This window comes from Festucalex cinctus, chromosome 5, assembly GCF_051991245.1.
Source record: "Festucalex cinctus isolate MCC-2025b chromosome 5, RoL_Fcin_1.0, whole genome shotgun sequence".
Lineage (NCBI taxonomy): Eukaryota > Metazoa > Chordata > Actinopteri > Syngnathiformes > Syngnathidae > Festucalex > Festucalex cinctus.
The window spans coordinates 11,813,876-11,829,857 of NC_135415.1; the positions used below are offsets into that span (position 1 = coordinate 11,813,876).

General features: G+C 39.3%; 1 protein-coding gene across 1 annotated transcript in view; it reads left to right on the plus strand.

Annotated features, from left to right (window-relative positions):
* Positions 1–15,982, plus strand: part of fras1 (Fraser extracellular matrix complex subunit 1) — a 189,718-nt gene that overhangs the window by 113,351 nt on the left and 60,385 nt on the right. Inside the window, exons 26-30 of the mRNA XM_077522572.1 lie at positions 5,732–6,038; positions 7,920–8,004; positions 13,024–13,347; positions 14,423–14,582; positions 15,314–15,492. Coding sequence (XP_077378698.1) covers positions 5,732–6,038; positions 7,920–8,004; positions 13,024–13,347; positions 14,423–14,582; positions 15,314–15,492 — 1,055 coding nt within the window. The remainder of the gene's footprint in view (positions 1–5,731; positions 6,039–7,919; positions 8,005–13,023; positions 13,348–14,422; positions 14,583–15,313; positions 15,493–15,982) is intronic.

Here is a 15,982-nt window from a genome sequence, read left to right on the forward strand (position 1 = left end):
TGTTTTACTAGATTTTTAATGATTTTGCAAGGACCACAGAATATTGTGTTCTATTGCTATTAAAAACATGGAACCAATAAAAAGAAAGATTATTTCATCAGAAAAAAAGTATATTTCGATCTGTTTCTGTTTTGCAGCAATTAGCATTAGAATATAGCTACGTTTCATCATTACTCACAAATCTATTTGTGGGAATGCTGAAATATGTTATTGAGATTCTTTCATCTTACTTATTATAGCATTTTATTCTCCTCACTTTTTTGCAGTCAAACTACTCCCACATAATACTTCCGATTTACACCGTTCAAATTTCAACTTGCTGAGAAAATTCACTTCTTTCAGGGTATATATCGTCTGACTCCACATTATTTATAGTACTTGCACAATTTAATGTTAAATATCAACTTTTCCCCATTCATTTTAATGGGACTAACACTGACCACGCCCACTTCCATACATACAACAGATCATCATTACCGGCTTTCTGATACTGCTCAGTGGGGCAGTTGGGAGAGTGCGTTCTACAATAAGCAGGAGGTCGCAGGTTCAAATCCCACTGCCGACTTTACATTGCACATGTGACCGTGGCAATTATGAAAACGGATATTAAGTATACCAACTATCATACCAGTAAATGCATTATACTGACATAATAAAACACGTGTCCCAAATCAGCGCTGATGTTCAGCATCAGATGACACTTTAAATTACAAATACGCCAATCCGCCCGGATGCTCACTCATTCAAGTTAGCTCATGGGGTTAAGTGCTCGAGCCAGGTGCATTGCAAAGACAGCCATACCAGTGGTGCGCTGGTTCAAACCCCGACTGGAGCAACCTTTTTTTTATTTTTATTTTAATTTTTTTATTTATTTATTTTTTCCCAATTTCAGTATAGTCATAATACAAGTTAACATCTATTGCGTTAAATGTCATTTGACAAACTTGTTTTCAAAATTAATCCATATTTTCATCTTTCACCGCTTATACACTTGATTACTAAATACAATACCATACATTGTCATAGCCACCTCCATGTCCGTGATAGTGCATCTACCTTGTGTCACCCAGGCCAACCCATGCGTCGGATGAAATCAATGTCCGTGATAGCTGAGTGGCTCAAGCAACGGATTGGCCCGCAGGAGATCATGGTTCGATCCCTCCTTGGGAAACATTTTAGCACAACATTGATTTCGCATAGTCGTCGTTGTACAATTCTATAAAGTTGCTCTTTGTAATAATTTGACACAAAATATCTTCACAATAGTGTTTTTGTTTGACCATATTATGACTGAAAAAGTTGTAAATGAGCAATTCACAAACCCAAAAACGTTGAATACTTTGCATTTCACTCCCAAACACGTGTACATGTTGCTGACAAGTTAGGTCAGAGGTTTGAGCACTTGCTTAACACATTGGAAGATGTGGGTTCAAAACCCCGCTTGGGCAACTTTTTAGTACAAATACAATATTGAATACTAATCATTGTCAGATTATTTCACATCCATTACTTTGCCATTACCATCACATTTATGCTAAGCGATATAAATTTAAACCAACTGAAATTAATCAGGATATTAAATGGTAAATGCACATGTCCCTATTCGACTTGCATTCAGCATCAGATGACTGATCATTACTGACACCTATCTGCAGATACAGCCCACTGCATAATAGTGGTGGGCGGATTGATCCAAATATCGATATTATTGATACCTAGACAGTATCGATACCAGATCGATACTGGCACTAAAATATAGACCTATTAGTTTAGTTTCAGTTTGGCTCAACTTTGTAGTAGATTGCATGAACGCATACAGTATTGTACTCAAAAAAATATATTCTTTTGTTTTGGTTTATATTTGTTGTTGTACACTACAATTACATAAAATGTCACAATCATTTAACTACAAGTCACTACTTAATAATTACTAGTAATACTACTACTGTTTGTACGACTACTACTACGACTACTATTATAACTAGTAATTAATAGGTAATTACTTTGTAATTTTCACAGTTTCTTTGTTTCCTTCATCAGCATTCAGCTTAGCATTCAGCTATTAGAATTCAGCTTTCAGCATTCCCACGCAATTTTCTTAGTCTAGTTAGAATTGTAACTGAGATTTTTTTCCAACATAGCCCTGGTTGATCTCCTTTACTCAGCTGCCACCTGCAGGCTGTTTGTGTATTAACTACACTTTCTTCAAGCGTTCTTTGCAGTTGAGAGGCTGCTTCAATGCATTCTGTATGCTCTAGCATAAAATAACATTAAAAAACCCCGTATAAATACGTCTTTGGGACACTTAAATCATTTAAAATAGAATGTATTTTTACGTTTTTGGGAGCAAATGACTTAAACAAATGCCTTTTTTTTAAAGGCTTATATTCTTGAGACTTTTTTTTTTTTTTTTTTTTTTTGTAGGTCATGATAGACATGCCAACTACATTTTTTTGTTGCTAAGTGAGACGGGTTTTGGCAGCTGAATTTTTAAAATAGTAGTTGGCGTTATAAACTGGAAATGACCATCAACCAGATGATTTGACCCACATTAGCAGACTTGCTGTGTATTTTTGGACATGGTTTCTTGGGACTTTTTTGTGGGTCTTTTCATGATAGACATGCCTACCAAATTTCATGTTGCTCACCGGATCAGGCTTCGAGGGCTGAATTTTCAGCGCCTCTCAATGAGGAGTAAATTGAGAGGCAAAAAAAAAGCACTTGTGATACATTTGTCAGTCATGTAATGTCATGTAAAATTAGAATGTTTCCATCAACACTCCTCCTTTGGAGAAAGAAAGAAAGAAAGAAAGAAAGAAAGAAAGAACTCGTGTGTTTTTAAGCTGATGTGTTATTTAAAGGCCGCGGGCTGACAATTTTTCACCATTCCCTGAGCAGACAGTGAAAGATTGTATATTTCTCCCGCAGAATTACGTTGCGTAACATGTCATAAATCATCCCACAAACGAAGCTCCCTGTGGCTTCTCACAGCCTTTAAGGTAAAAACATTGCAATATGAAAGACAAAAGCGCTGGGGGAAAAAAATTACATCACTCCTACTTAATGCCGCTATTATTTTATTTTTTTCGTTCTATTCTGCTAGTGCCTGAAATTTGTTGAGACTTTACAGTAATTCACTCCTATGGCAAATCATTGGGTAGTCATGATGCAGTGTATGCAAATTTAATCAAGACACTCTCATAAATTACCCAGACGACCTCAACGCGTCACATGATAAAAAGAAATAAAAAGGTTGACGGACAGGTTAGCTCAGGCATGCGGTGTGTGTTTATATATGTGTGTGGCATCAAATAATAAAGCAATGTCACTGTCAGCAAGAAAAACAAATTACACATCACCTCGCTCATAAAACGTTAACGACGAGGGAGTGCGGCGGGAATATTTAGTCGCCGCCCAGCCAAAACAATAAATAAAAAAATAAATGCTCAAGATATAAATATTAGAGCCACGTCGCGCCGAAGACGCCACAGGATGAATTCCCCGCCATTGTCACTTTCGTACAATAAATCAAATGAAAAACGGAAGCGGCTGAGTTAGCGTCTGTTGACCCGTTTGGAGGTTTTTAAACGATCTACAAGAAATATATTTATATATATATATATATATATATATATATATATATATATATATATATATATATATATATATATATATATATATATATATATTAGTGCTGTCAAAATTTTTAATCTGATTCACAGTTTTTATTTTGATTAATCACGATTAATCAGATAAATTAATTGCGTATTCGTGTAATATAAAATAAATACAAAATACCGTAATATTTTGACATTAACGCATTTTATTATCTGAATGTCATTTGCATTGATTAAATGCATGTACGCAATTGCATGCATGCGTGGATTGCTCAAAACGTAACAGCATCATATCAACTGGGTGAAATTCAGCAATTATTAATTAATTAAATGAAAATGACTTGTTTTATCTAAAGTCCCGTCGGGGTGTTTTTTAAAGCGAAATTTATCACTGAGCACACCAACTGGAGTCACCCCGCTCATTTTGGAACAACAGGCATAGGAAATGCCGTGCATTGACCTCATCACTGACCTGCGCAGCCGTCAATGTAACCTTCCGCGGTTATGTTCAAGGCTCAAGTACGGTAAAAAAAAAAAAGTTCGATTAATCTGCGTTAATACGTGATTAATGCGATATTTTTCTGCGATTAATTAATCTATTAACGCTTTAACTTTGGCATATATACATATATATATATATATATATATATATATATATATATATATATATATATATATATATACCCGTAAAATCCCGTATATAAATATTTCCATGGGTCCTTCAAAGACAAACTCCTACAAAGCACCATTACAGTTTTACTTGACTACATGAATTTTGGGAGGTGTTTTTATCAGAAGTAGACTACAAAAAAAAAAAAAAAAAAAAAGTCTCAAAAAGCCATGCCTGAGATGACACTGAAAATGTGATATTTTGGTTTGAAGCAGACATTGTTGGTTGATTTTCAGCCTCCAAGAGTGTTTTTGAAAATTCAGCCATTTCAATTTAGGAAGTTTGGTAGCCTTGTGCGTCATGGGTAGACCCACCAAAAAGTCAAGAAACCATTCCCAATAGAGTACTGTAAGACTGGCAATTGGTTTTGGAGCTGATATTTTTGGGTAATTTCCGGCAGGTCCTCCAGAGAGTTTTTGAAAGTTCAGCCCTGGAAGTCTGTTTTACAAATTTGGTAGGCATGTCTATCATGAGTAGATCCACCAAAAAGTTTGAAGCAGCTATGCCAGAAAGACCAGAAAACTGCCAATTGTTTTTCAGCCCCTTGAAGTATGTTTCACTTAGTAACATAAAATTTGGTAATCATATCTATCACAAGTAGATCCACCAAAAAGTCAAACCCAAAAAGACACAACAAAGTCTGCTATTTTATTCACATCATCCCTTGAACATTTTGGAAAATTCCACCCAAAAATACTGTTTTGCCAATGTGAATTTTGGCAGGCATTAATATCATGAAGAGACCCAACAAACAAAAAAAGTCTCTTGAAGCATTTTTGCTTTGTAGCTGCCATTTTAGGGTCATCTTCAGTGATAACGATAAACTCTCAATCTTGAGACATTTTGAAAATTCAGCCCCGAAAATACGTTTCACTTAATAACACAAAAATTTGGCATATCTATCATGAGGAGACCCACCAAAAAGTCTCAATAAGTCAAACCCAAAAAGACACAAAAAGTCTGCTATTTTGGGTCAAATCATCCGTTGAACATTTTGGAAAATTGTGCCCCAAAACACAGTTTTTCTTAGCAATATATATATATATATATATATATATATATATATATATATATATATATATTTTTTTTTTTTTTTTTTTTACCATTTAAGCATTTTTGCTTTATAGCTGCCATTTTAGGGTCATCTTCAGTGATAACGATAAACTCTCAATCTTGAGACATTTTGAAAATTCAGCCCCTATAGCCAGTTTCACTTAGCTACGTGAAATTTGGTAGACTGGATTATCGTAAATAGACCCACAAAAAAGTCTGAAGAAAACGTACAACAAATCAGCCATCGTTCATAAGCAATCTACTCCTAGAATTTTGGTCTCTTTGCGTGTAGATTTGAACCGCATGTGTGAGACGTGCGTGACAGTAATTGCCGAAATTGTAGAACAATTGTGAAAATAAATGTTTAATATCTATGTTGCTTCCCTTTCAGCAAACAGCAGCCCGCCCACACTCCACATCAACGGTTCCCTACAGGTTCCTCTCGGTGGTTTAGTCCCGCTGACGCCGACTCTTGTGCAAGTGAACGATCCCGACAGCCCGCTGGAGGGTCTCGTCATCCAACTGGTCCGGCGACCCACCAACGGCCGTCTGGTCGTCTTCCGAGAGGGGCGGGAGGACGAGGACGGGGACGAGGAGGAGGGGGCGGGGCAACGAGAGCTAAGCGACCGCGACGCCTTCACGTGGGCCCAGTTGGCAAGCGGTCGAGTTCACTTTCAACACCAGAAGGACAACGCAAGGTGAGGCGATGCTGAACTTTCCAAAACTCATTAGGGCTGGAAGATTGGTGGATTTTTTTTTTCTTCCTCTCTCCAACTGATAAATTCTTCATCAGTGTGACTGGTGAAGTCATGTTTTTTAAACCAATGATGAATTCTTCATTACTACAACTGGTGAATTCATGTTTTTTTTTCCCCTTCCGCACTTGAACCAGCGAGTTCTATATCCTCCGTCACTAAGAACTGGCAAAATTGTGTGCTTTCCTTATCACTATAACTGGAAAATGGCCGATTTGGGTCGGTACTTCCGAGCACCGATTCACGTCAAAACAAATGGTGCCATGTTTCGGTTCTGAAGCGTGTCTTTCAAAGTTGTGGCTCTGCGGGAGTGGAAGAGTTGCGATCTTCCATGGCGCACTTGAACGCAACATTATATAGTGCACCAGCGTACCGACATCACCCTCTCGCGCAGGATTTCACATGTGAAGGACGAGGCCGAGGGCGCGGTCGGGGCATGCGGGAGCCCGGTTGGCGGTAACGGTGAGCGGGTGCATTTCCGGGTTTGGAAACGAGCGAGATTTTTGCGCTACCAAGCCAAACAAATATACAAATATAGTTTATGAAGTATTACAGACCATGTCGTGTACATTCAAATGATTCATTTGAACCCAGTTATTCTCTTTGTTTATGTCATGTCCTCTTCCAACTGTCTTTACACACACACATATATATATATATATATATATATATATATATATATATATATATATATATATATATATATATATATATATATATATATATATTTATATTTGAGCCCAACGTGGGTTCAAAGATTGAGCTCATCGCACGCACGCGGCAGGCTTTACGTCCTTGAAAAACAACTGCACAACTGCATCAATTATTATGAATTAATACATTTGCTGTTTTTCATTGCACAGAGCTTAGATTCACACGTTTTTTTTTTTTGTCATATTAAATTGTGTTTATTATATTTCAGTAATTGTAAAATGTTAAACCTTTATTTTTACTATTCCTCTCTGGCTCACTTGAATGAAATTTCATTTATTTATTTTTTATTTGTCAAGTTTTATATATTGAAAGATAATTATTAAATTGATTTTTGAAAAGATTTGATACTACCACCCAAATAAATTAATAAATAAAATTTAACAAATAAAAAAAAAATCCAAAAGTCCAAAAGTACCAAAAATTGGTACCGTTAAGTACTGGTATCAATTCACAGGTACCAAGTATTAGAACAGTACAGGTTCAAATGTGAAAGGTATCCATCCCAAGTCAACTCTTTTTTTTTTTTTTTTTCAAAGGTCTTAGAGCCATGGGTGATGCAATCATTGAAACAATGATCTGTCTAATTCCGTGTATTAGGTCGATATTAATCTGCATACGGACTTACTTCCACTGTTAACAAGCTTCTTTCTGCCGACATCAATTTCAATAATACAAACCTACTCAAATCTATCTGTTACTATTTTCTATTATTATCTAAAAAAAAAATCAAAAAAAAATCCATACTTTCATTATAGGCCACGATGACTCCCGCCCAACGAGGGTTCGGGGTAGGGTAGGCGGTTTCACAACACTTATCAGACATTTTGAGTCTTCAAGAGCACTAATAGAATTTTTCTTCTTGGTCAATATTGCATAAAAATATTAACAGGTGAAGTGGGTGTGGACCAATGCTATTCAATTCATGAAAAAATATTGAATCAACCATATTTGTACATATTTTGAATTTCCAAAACTAGAACAGGTGAATCCATGTTATTTTTTCCTGACATGTACTTCAATGTGTACACTAATTGGCCACATTTTCTTCCTCACTTGACCCCGAGTAAATTTTGATGAAAGAGTTGATGTATTTCCTTTCATACTCTGCAGGACGGGCGAATTCACTTTGCAAGTGGCCGACCCTCAGCTGGCATCTCGAGCGGAAACAATTCAAGTTCAAGCGCTCTCCATGCAGGTGAAACACGCATACCCTTTTAGTTGATCTAATCGCTGTTGTGAAACATGGGGGGCGGGGGGGTTCACATTAGAAATAGGGATGTAACGATATCCAAACATCACAATACGATATTATCACATTGTGCAGATCACAATATGATAATTATCGCAATATTGTGGGGAGGTTAGCGATGCAAAAAAGGTCACAATATATGTTTAAAAAAAAAAAAAGAAGTGCTTTTGTACAGTAATGCATATAAACAACGTACAATCGCTAACAACACTTAAAGTATATTATTATTATTATTATTATTATTATTATTATTATTATTATTATTAATATTGAGGCACTTACTTGCTAAAACACGTACACATTGAGTTCCTTCACATGTAACAAGCATATTACGTTCCCCTTCATCTGACCACGAGCATGGATTTGAAACATAGAAGGGCCAAAACATGCATTGCGAAAATTAAACTGCACAAAAAAAAACAGCCACCAGAGGGTGCTACAACTGCACAAATGGAAATTAACCTGACTTTTTTTTTGCACAGATGTGCTACTTTTAACTCATTTGCTCCCAAAGACGTATTTATACGTTTTTTTTGTTTTTTTTTTGTTTTTTTTATAATGCTAGAGTATACAGAAGGCTTTTATGCGGCCTCTAAACTAAAGAGAATGCTCGAAGCAATGGTAGTTATTACAAAAACAGCTAGCAGGTGGCAGCAGAGTATAAGAGATCAGCCAGGGCCATGTTGCAACAAGCTATTTTTGCTATTGGAATGTGACTAATGATGAAACTTAGCTATATTCCAATACGAGTTAATATCGTGACATGACGACGATGTATTGCGGCGGTTTTAATATCGTGATATTGCCGTTAATCGTTCCATTCCTAATTAGAAATTGAGAGCCCTAAAAAAAACGATCATTCCTCCCTTTTTTTTTAAAGGCATTATTCTCTTCCATACTGTACACCATAAAGATGGTTCTTTCTTTATTTTACTTCTCCACTTTGAAGTTTTTTTTTTCCATGAAAATGTAAATATTCCCTTTTTGTGTCCATCTAAAATACGGCGAGGCAACGGCGCCTTTCCGAGGGGATTCCCACGAGTGCGTCTTGCGTCCGCTGGAATTTCCGAGTGTGTGTTTACCCTCAGCGGGAGGTTTGCGATGGGCTTGTTGCGCCTCACATCACAAACGCTGATGCAACCTTCAATCTCCGCCGCAGGAAGCTTTATCAGCCGTCCTTTCGATTGATATTTTCCTCTCTTGGACGAGCGCAAGAAGGAAAAAGTCAACGCGTCCGCTTCGCATGTAAATGCGGGCCGGCCAGTTGGATGAGGGTCAACTTTTCGTGGAACGTAGCCAAGATTTATATGTATATAAAAAAAAAACTGAAAATAAAGGCGCAAAATAGGCTTTGTGCTCACGTAGCGCTGCCGCCTACAACACAACAAAAGCTGAGAAAGAAGAAAGGCTCGATTGAAATCTCCATCGGAAAAACTTTGCCAGCAGCCATTTTAGTGTGTCCAAGGAATCAAAAGATCTCAGGATGTGATAACCTAGCAACACGCTCGAGTTGCAAAAAAACTTCACCAAGGTGCGGTTGCGGGACATTTACCCGGCAACTAAGAATTTTTGGAGTGAACGTTTGTGTCTGAACAAAACAACGATGATTTAAATTGAGTTCATCTGAGGTAAGTCATCGCACTGGCAATTTTCAAAGCAGAGTTCCAATTTTGCCACCCATTTCAGAGCAGTTTGACTCATCTTACAAGACCCACACAATAGTGGATTGTCATTTCTCACCAGGAAAAAAAGGATCGTGTCACCAAAAACATCAGTTTTTAAAAATGGTGCTTTCTTTTGCGCATTTCCGGCACACAAGGCCCTCAAAGCAATTTGTAGTTTGACTACTGATTCAACTGCTAATGACGCAGCATCAGGAGCAAGTAAGGGGTTCAGTATCTTGTTCAAGGATACTTCTACATGGCCACACTGGCCTGGGATTGAACCCACAACCTTGCGAAACGACCACTCTACCACTGAGTCATGCTGCCACCAAAATGAGCTTTTCGTGAACAGAAACACGACAAGCAAAAGGTTCACGATAACTTTTTCTTTTTTTTTTTTTGTGATGCCTCAAACTCTAAAACAACAAAAACAAGACTGAGAAAGGGTTTTTGTGGCAAAATAATGAAACTCCGTGAACTATGTCATATTTACATTTTGTCACACTTACCGTATGTTCTACGAATACCGTGACACCATACATATCGCTTGCGTCGGGTGGGATCTCTGTTCCTCCAAAATGGTTACTCTTCAGGAAACCAACAAAAAACAACAATTCTTGACCACCACTAGTTTGGTCAATAATATTATGTCAAATTAACTTATTCAGTCATAGCCATTTTGATTGAAGCAACCCCCCTTCTCTTCCGACTGTTTTACTGGATTTTGACTGATTTTGCGGGGCCCGCAGAATATTGTGTTCTATTGCTATCAAAACATGGAACCTACCAAAAGAAAGATTAGTGTTTTCTTTCATCAGGAAAAAAAAAGTATATTTCTATCTGTGTCTGTTTTGCATCAATTAGCATTAGAATATAGCCAAGTTTCATCATTATTCACAAATCTGTTTAGAATTTTGGGGAAAGAGCTTGTTTTCAACATGGCCCTGTTTGATATCTTATACTCTGTTGCCACCTGCTGACCGTTTGTGTAATTACTACCATTTTTTCACCCGTTCTGTGCAGTTGAGAGGCTGCATCCGCGCCTTCCGTATGTTTTAGCATAAAAATACATAAAAGAACGTAAGTGGCTTCAGTCTGACATCAGTGATGACATTCTCTTGCCTAAACTTGTCTAGCTTCCAACGTGTCATTTCTCTCCCCCACAACTGACAAGCCGAGATTCACCACAAGGTCGCCATCTACAGGGATATGATAGTCATCGCAATGGTTTACAAATTTCCCAGATAAGCTGGGAGAGACCCTCTTCCACGTCCACCTCTTGAAAATGACGTACATTTACGTCAGTGGCAGTAAACGTTTTGATTCTAGTTGCGTAAATACAAACATCCACCGCCGTTAGTTAAAAAGACTTATTATTTTTTTTTTTTGTGGGGGGCAGTGGTTGGAACGACTTAATAGTGAAAATCAATTTGGACATTTGAGTAAATGAAGTGTGGAGCTTATACGCTCCCCGTCCAAACACCACCACGTGTGTCACTCCTTATTATTAGGAGTATGTTGTGGTAACCACAAAGTGCACAAAATCCGTCTTCCTGCAGCGCATTCAAAGACCTCACAGCTTGAAAGCCAAAGAAAAACAAACATCCCGGCAAGCCGGCAAGCTCGCGCAGGAAGGATTTTGCAGCCCCACGAGGGCCGATGACGGCTCCTTCCCAAACGTCAACATCCACCCCCCTCCTCCCCCCTCACGTACCTGCAAGCTCTGCAAGACAAGGTCAAGCCTCCCGCATTGAGTGTTTGTTTGCCTCGGGAGGAGATTTACTTGTTTGCCTTTTTCCGGAGTCGGCGTGTCTTTGCGCACACACATTGACGCACGCTTTTGTTTTGCTGCAGTGGGAAGACAAGTCGGGGATTTGGGTGGTCGCCCGAGGGGGCTCGGTTGTCTGTCTGCTGGAGATAATTGCTCCAAAGTGAAGAAATTTGTCACCGGACCTTCATTCTGTTCCAACTTTCTTTATTTAGTGGCTCAGTCAGACGGCATTTTGTGTGTTTGTGTTTGTGTGTGATCATCGTCCTCTGTGGCGCCAGCTTGTTGTTCTCTGCGTGAACCTTTTTGCTCAAGCTGTCATCACCGCCACCCGCTGGAGCTCAGCCAGGATTTAAGAGACTTTTACACCATGGTGGAAATGACTTGGGAACGGCAGGGGAAAACGCACTCGCAAATCAGCAGGAAAAATACGCAGAAACGCCGAGAATCAAACATCGGGACGGGAAAATTTTATTTATACATACATACATACATATATATATATATATATATATATATATATATATATATATATATATATATATATATATATGCAACGTATAAGTGCAGCGCCGCTGGTCAATAGAGTTGTGGAATCAAAAACAGCCACTAACTATGGCCAGCAGATGGCAGCATTGTATCTCTTTTCAATGGGCTGCTGGTGTATGGAATTACAATGAAACATGACGGAATCTGATGAAATCTGATGAAATTGAACGTTTTCAAGGATGACGTGAATGATCCAAGCCTTTTGTCACACTAAACCTAATTCACAGAGTGTCACTAAACAATAAATATTAGTGTCAAAGTCATTGTTGTGGAGAAAATGTATCTTTTCACAAAAAAGCTTGTTTTCTCCTTATCTTTTCAATTTTCACTCAATGTTACTCAAATTACCTATTTACAAGTGGTGATTACTCAAGAACGGGATAAGGTAGAAACATACTTTTTTTTTTCCTCATGAAAGAATGGAATGCAATCTTTCATTTGGTACCCACACTGTACAGTCTGGAGTAAAAGCACACAATATTCTGTTTGCCTTGAAAGATGAGTTCAAATGCTCAAAATAATCTGCCACTGTGGAGGGTTTTTTTAAATTTATTTATTTATTTATTTTTTATTGATAACGTGTGGCAGTAAAAGAGTTTTAAAGCTACTGAAGGCAGACTATTCAATTTCCAATCGCTACTGCCACCTGTTGACGGAAAATGAAAACTGCACATATCCTTGACATACACAACACGCACGTGGCGTCCCTTCCGCAGACAAGGAGGAGGGAAATTCGAACCCAAATCCCTTCTGAAAAGTATTAGTCAGAGGCGTGCAGGAGTACCCATCGTGAGCAACTAAGGTGTCAATCTACTAATTAGAAGATGTTTTAGTCATAAATGGTCAAATAAAAAGGCTATTAAAGATATTTTTGGGGGGAAAAAGTTCCACGTAGCAGCTTTAACTTGTAGGCTTCCTTGTCAGTAGAACGAGTTTATCGCTTTTTAAGAAATCTCCTCATGGTGTCCCGTTTGTGACTTGCAGCCTCCGAGGGTGCTGGTGTTATCGCCCCTGTCTGTGGAGGGTCCCGGCGAGGCCCGGACCATCACCAAGTCCACCCTGCTGGTGGACGATCCCGACAACCCGGCGGACGTCCTGCTGGTGCTCCTGGAGGCCCCTCGCCACGGCCGGTTGACGCGCGTCCACGGCGACCGGTCGCTCGGCCGCTTCAAGCTAGAGGAGCTCTCCCGCGAGCGTGTGCAGTACGTGCACGACGGCTCGCGGGAGGCGCGGGACCGCCTGGTGCTGCAGGTCAACGACGGGCACAGCTACCAGAATGTTCTGCTGCAAGTGCGCATTCGTCAAAAGGTAGGAAACATGCACCCGAGTTTCCAACCCTAATTTGTAAGTAAACCTTGTTTTGAAAGCCTATTTTGAGATCATCTCGACTTGAAACCTTATCCCAGGCCTCCAACCTCACATTTAAACCTTAACCCTGACATTGAAACCTTTGTTTAAACCCTCATTTGAAACCCTAATGTCGGTGTTGAAAACCTAACAAATCTTTGCTTGAAACAAGCCCAGTCTTGAAACCCTAATCTTTGAATTTGAGCTTAATTTTGAAACCTGACTTAAAAGCCCAATTTGAAACGCTAACTCTTATGTGAAAACCCTTACCTTTGCTTAAAACTGTCATTTGAAAACCTAATCTTTGCTCGACACACTAACTCGAAGTTTAAAACCATCATTTGAAACCCTAACCTTAGCTCTAAACCTCAACCATGTGTTGAAACTCTAACTTGAACACTGATACTGACTTGAAAGTAGGAGTTGATACCCTGATTCTGTTTTCAAAACCCTCATTTTAAAACTTAACCTTTACTTGAAACACTCACCCTACCTGAAACCTAATTTTGAAACCCTAATATCTGCTTGATTTGGGACCTGAATCGTTGCTTGAAACCCTAAGCCTATGTTAAAACCCTAATCCACGCTTTGCTTGAAACCTTAACTCTGTGTTGAACCTTAAATAACTCCAACTTTGTCTTGAAACCATAAATCCTTTATTGTAACTAATTTAAAAACGTAATCGTTGCTTCTTCTTCTTCTTGACTTCCAAAATCGAAACCCTAACTCTGTATTTAAACCCTATTTGTCAATCATAAACTTTACTTGTGTCTTGAAACCTTTTAAGACCCCGCGTCGTCCTGATTGGTTTAAAGTTGTTCCTGCTCATTCGCTTCGTGAACATTCCATGTGACAACATGTCAGCGCGTGCCATATGCTACGCTACGTTCACTAGCACGCTAGCAGACGGATTGGCTTTGGAGTTATTTATTTTTTAAAGGCTAACCATCTGGACCATTTGGGAGAGTTAAGCCAAAATGGTACGTTATATGTTGAAAACTTTTTTTGTGTGCGATGGTGTGTGTGCTTCTCTAAGGAGAACAACTCGCCTGAACTGCGGTCCGTCCCGATAACGTGGGTGAAAGGGGGCGGCATGGTGAGACTCGGCAGCAAGCAACTGCAGGCGCACTACAAGGGGGTCGGCGCCGACCACATCGTTTACACCATCCTGGACTCTGGCGGGCAGCCCAAATACGGTTAGCAAACAAAAATATGCAACTGGGTCAATTTGACCCAGGAACAGGGAATATAACAGGCGGGTTAAATGTGATGTGCATACATTACATATGATGTGAATATGCATCATTAGAGGTATATCGTAATTAAAAACTTTTTTTATAAGTTGCGGGTCAAATTGACCCAGGAACATTATTGCTTTCTGTGAGGATGAAGCAAACGTGAAGGTTAGATACACTGCCGATATGCTACATCAAAGATTTAAAGCCATTTAAACTCAACTGTTAAATTGCGGGTCAAATTGACCCGGGAAAGAATAACTTAACAGGAGGCTTGAATGTGATGTAAGTATTGAAAATTCAAGGTTTATAGAGATTAAAACTTTTTTTGTTATGGATCAAACAGCTTTGTTATGGGTCAAAATGACCCAGGAACATTTTCAAAACACAATATATTCTGTACATATGTAGAGGTGTATAGACATTAACCCTCCTGTTATTTTAATTAGTCAACCAAAAACGTTCATGGGTCAAAGTAACCCGCTGCAAAAAAATGAAAAATGATTGAAAAATGATCAATGAAAGAAATTATTTAAAAAATGTATTGCTAATAGGGAAAAAAAACAACACAAATGAAAATCACTTTGATTTTAGCGCGGGTCACTTTGACCCACAGCATCGCCGGATGGTTACATAAATGTGATGTACAGGTTTTAAACGTGGACCACAAGTGGTATCCTTTCTCCGTACAGGCGAAGTGGTGCTGGTGTCCATGCCAGCCGACGGCCCACCCGAAGGTTGGAACCCGACGCTGACGGACGACCGAGGCTTTACCGCCACCACCTCCTTCACCCAGCAGGACGTGGATGACGGCGCCGTCTGGTACCGCCACTACGGCAGCGGGACCCCGGCCGACTCTTTTCGCTTCCAGGTCGGAGACGCTTATTGTACCCCGCTACACTGACAGATTTATTTATTTTTTGTTGTGGGGCACTGCTGTAGCTTACAGATTGGAAACCAATTACCCAGGTGCTGTTGGGTGGTTGATGTAAGCCCGTGCGTTGCCCCTGCCAACATGGCCACCACGGTGGCGCGTCTGTTAGCCGGGTCCAGTCTGTACTCACACTAGTCGCTTTCTGTTGCCACGGCGCCAGTAAACAATAGTGGCCAATTCTGGAATTAAGACTTTGACAATTACAGGGAGTCCTCGAGTTACGTTGGAGTTACGTTCCTACGCTAGCGATATAACTCGAATTTTGACTTAAGTCACATTTCCCCATTAAAGTATTTATAACAAAATAATTAGCATAAATACATCCATCCATCCATTTTCTTGACCGCTTATTCCTCACAAGGGTCGCGGGGGCTGTTGGCGCCTATCTCAGCGGGCTCTGGGCAGTAGGCGGGGGACACCCTGGACT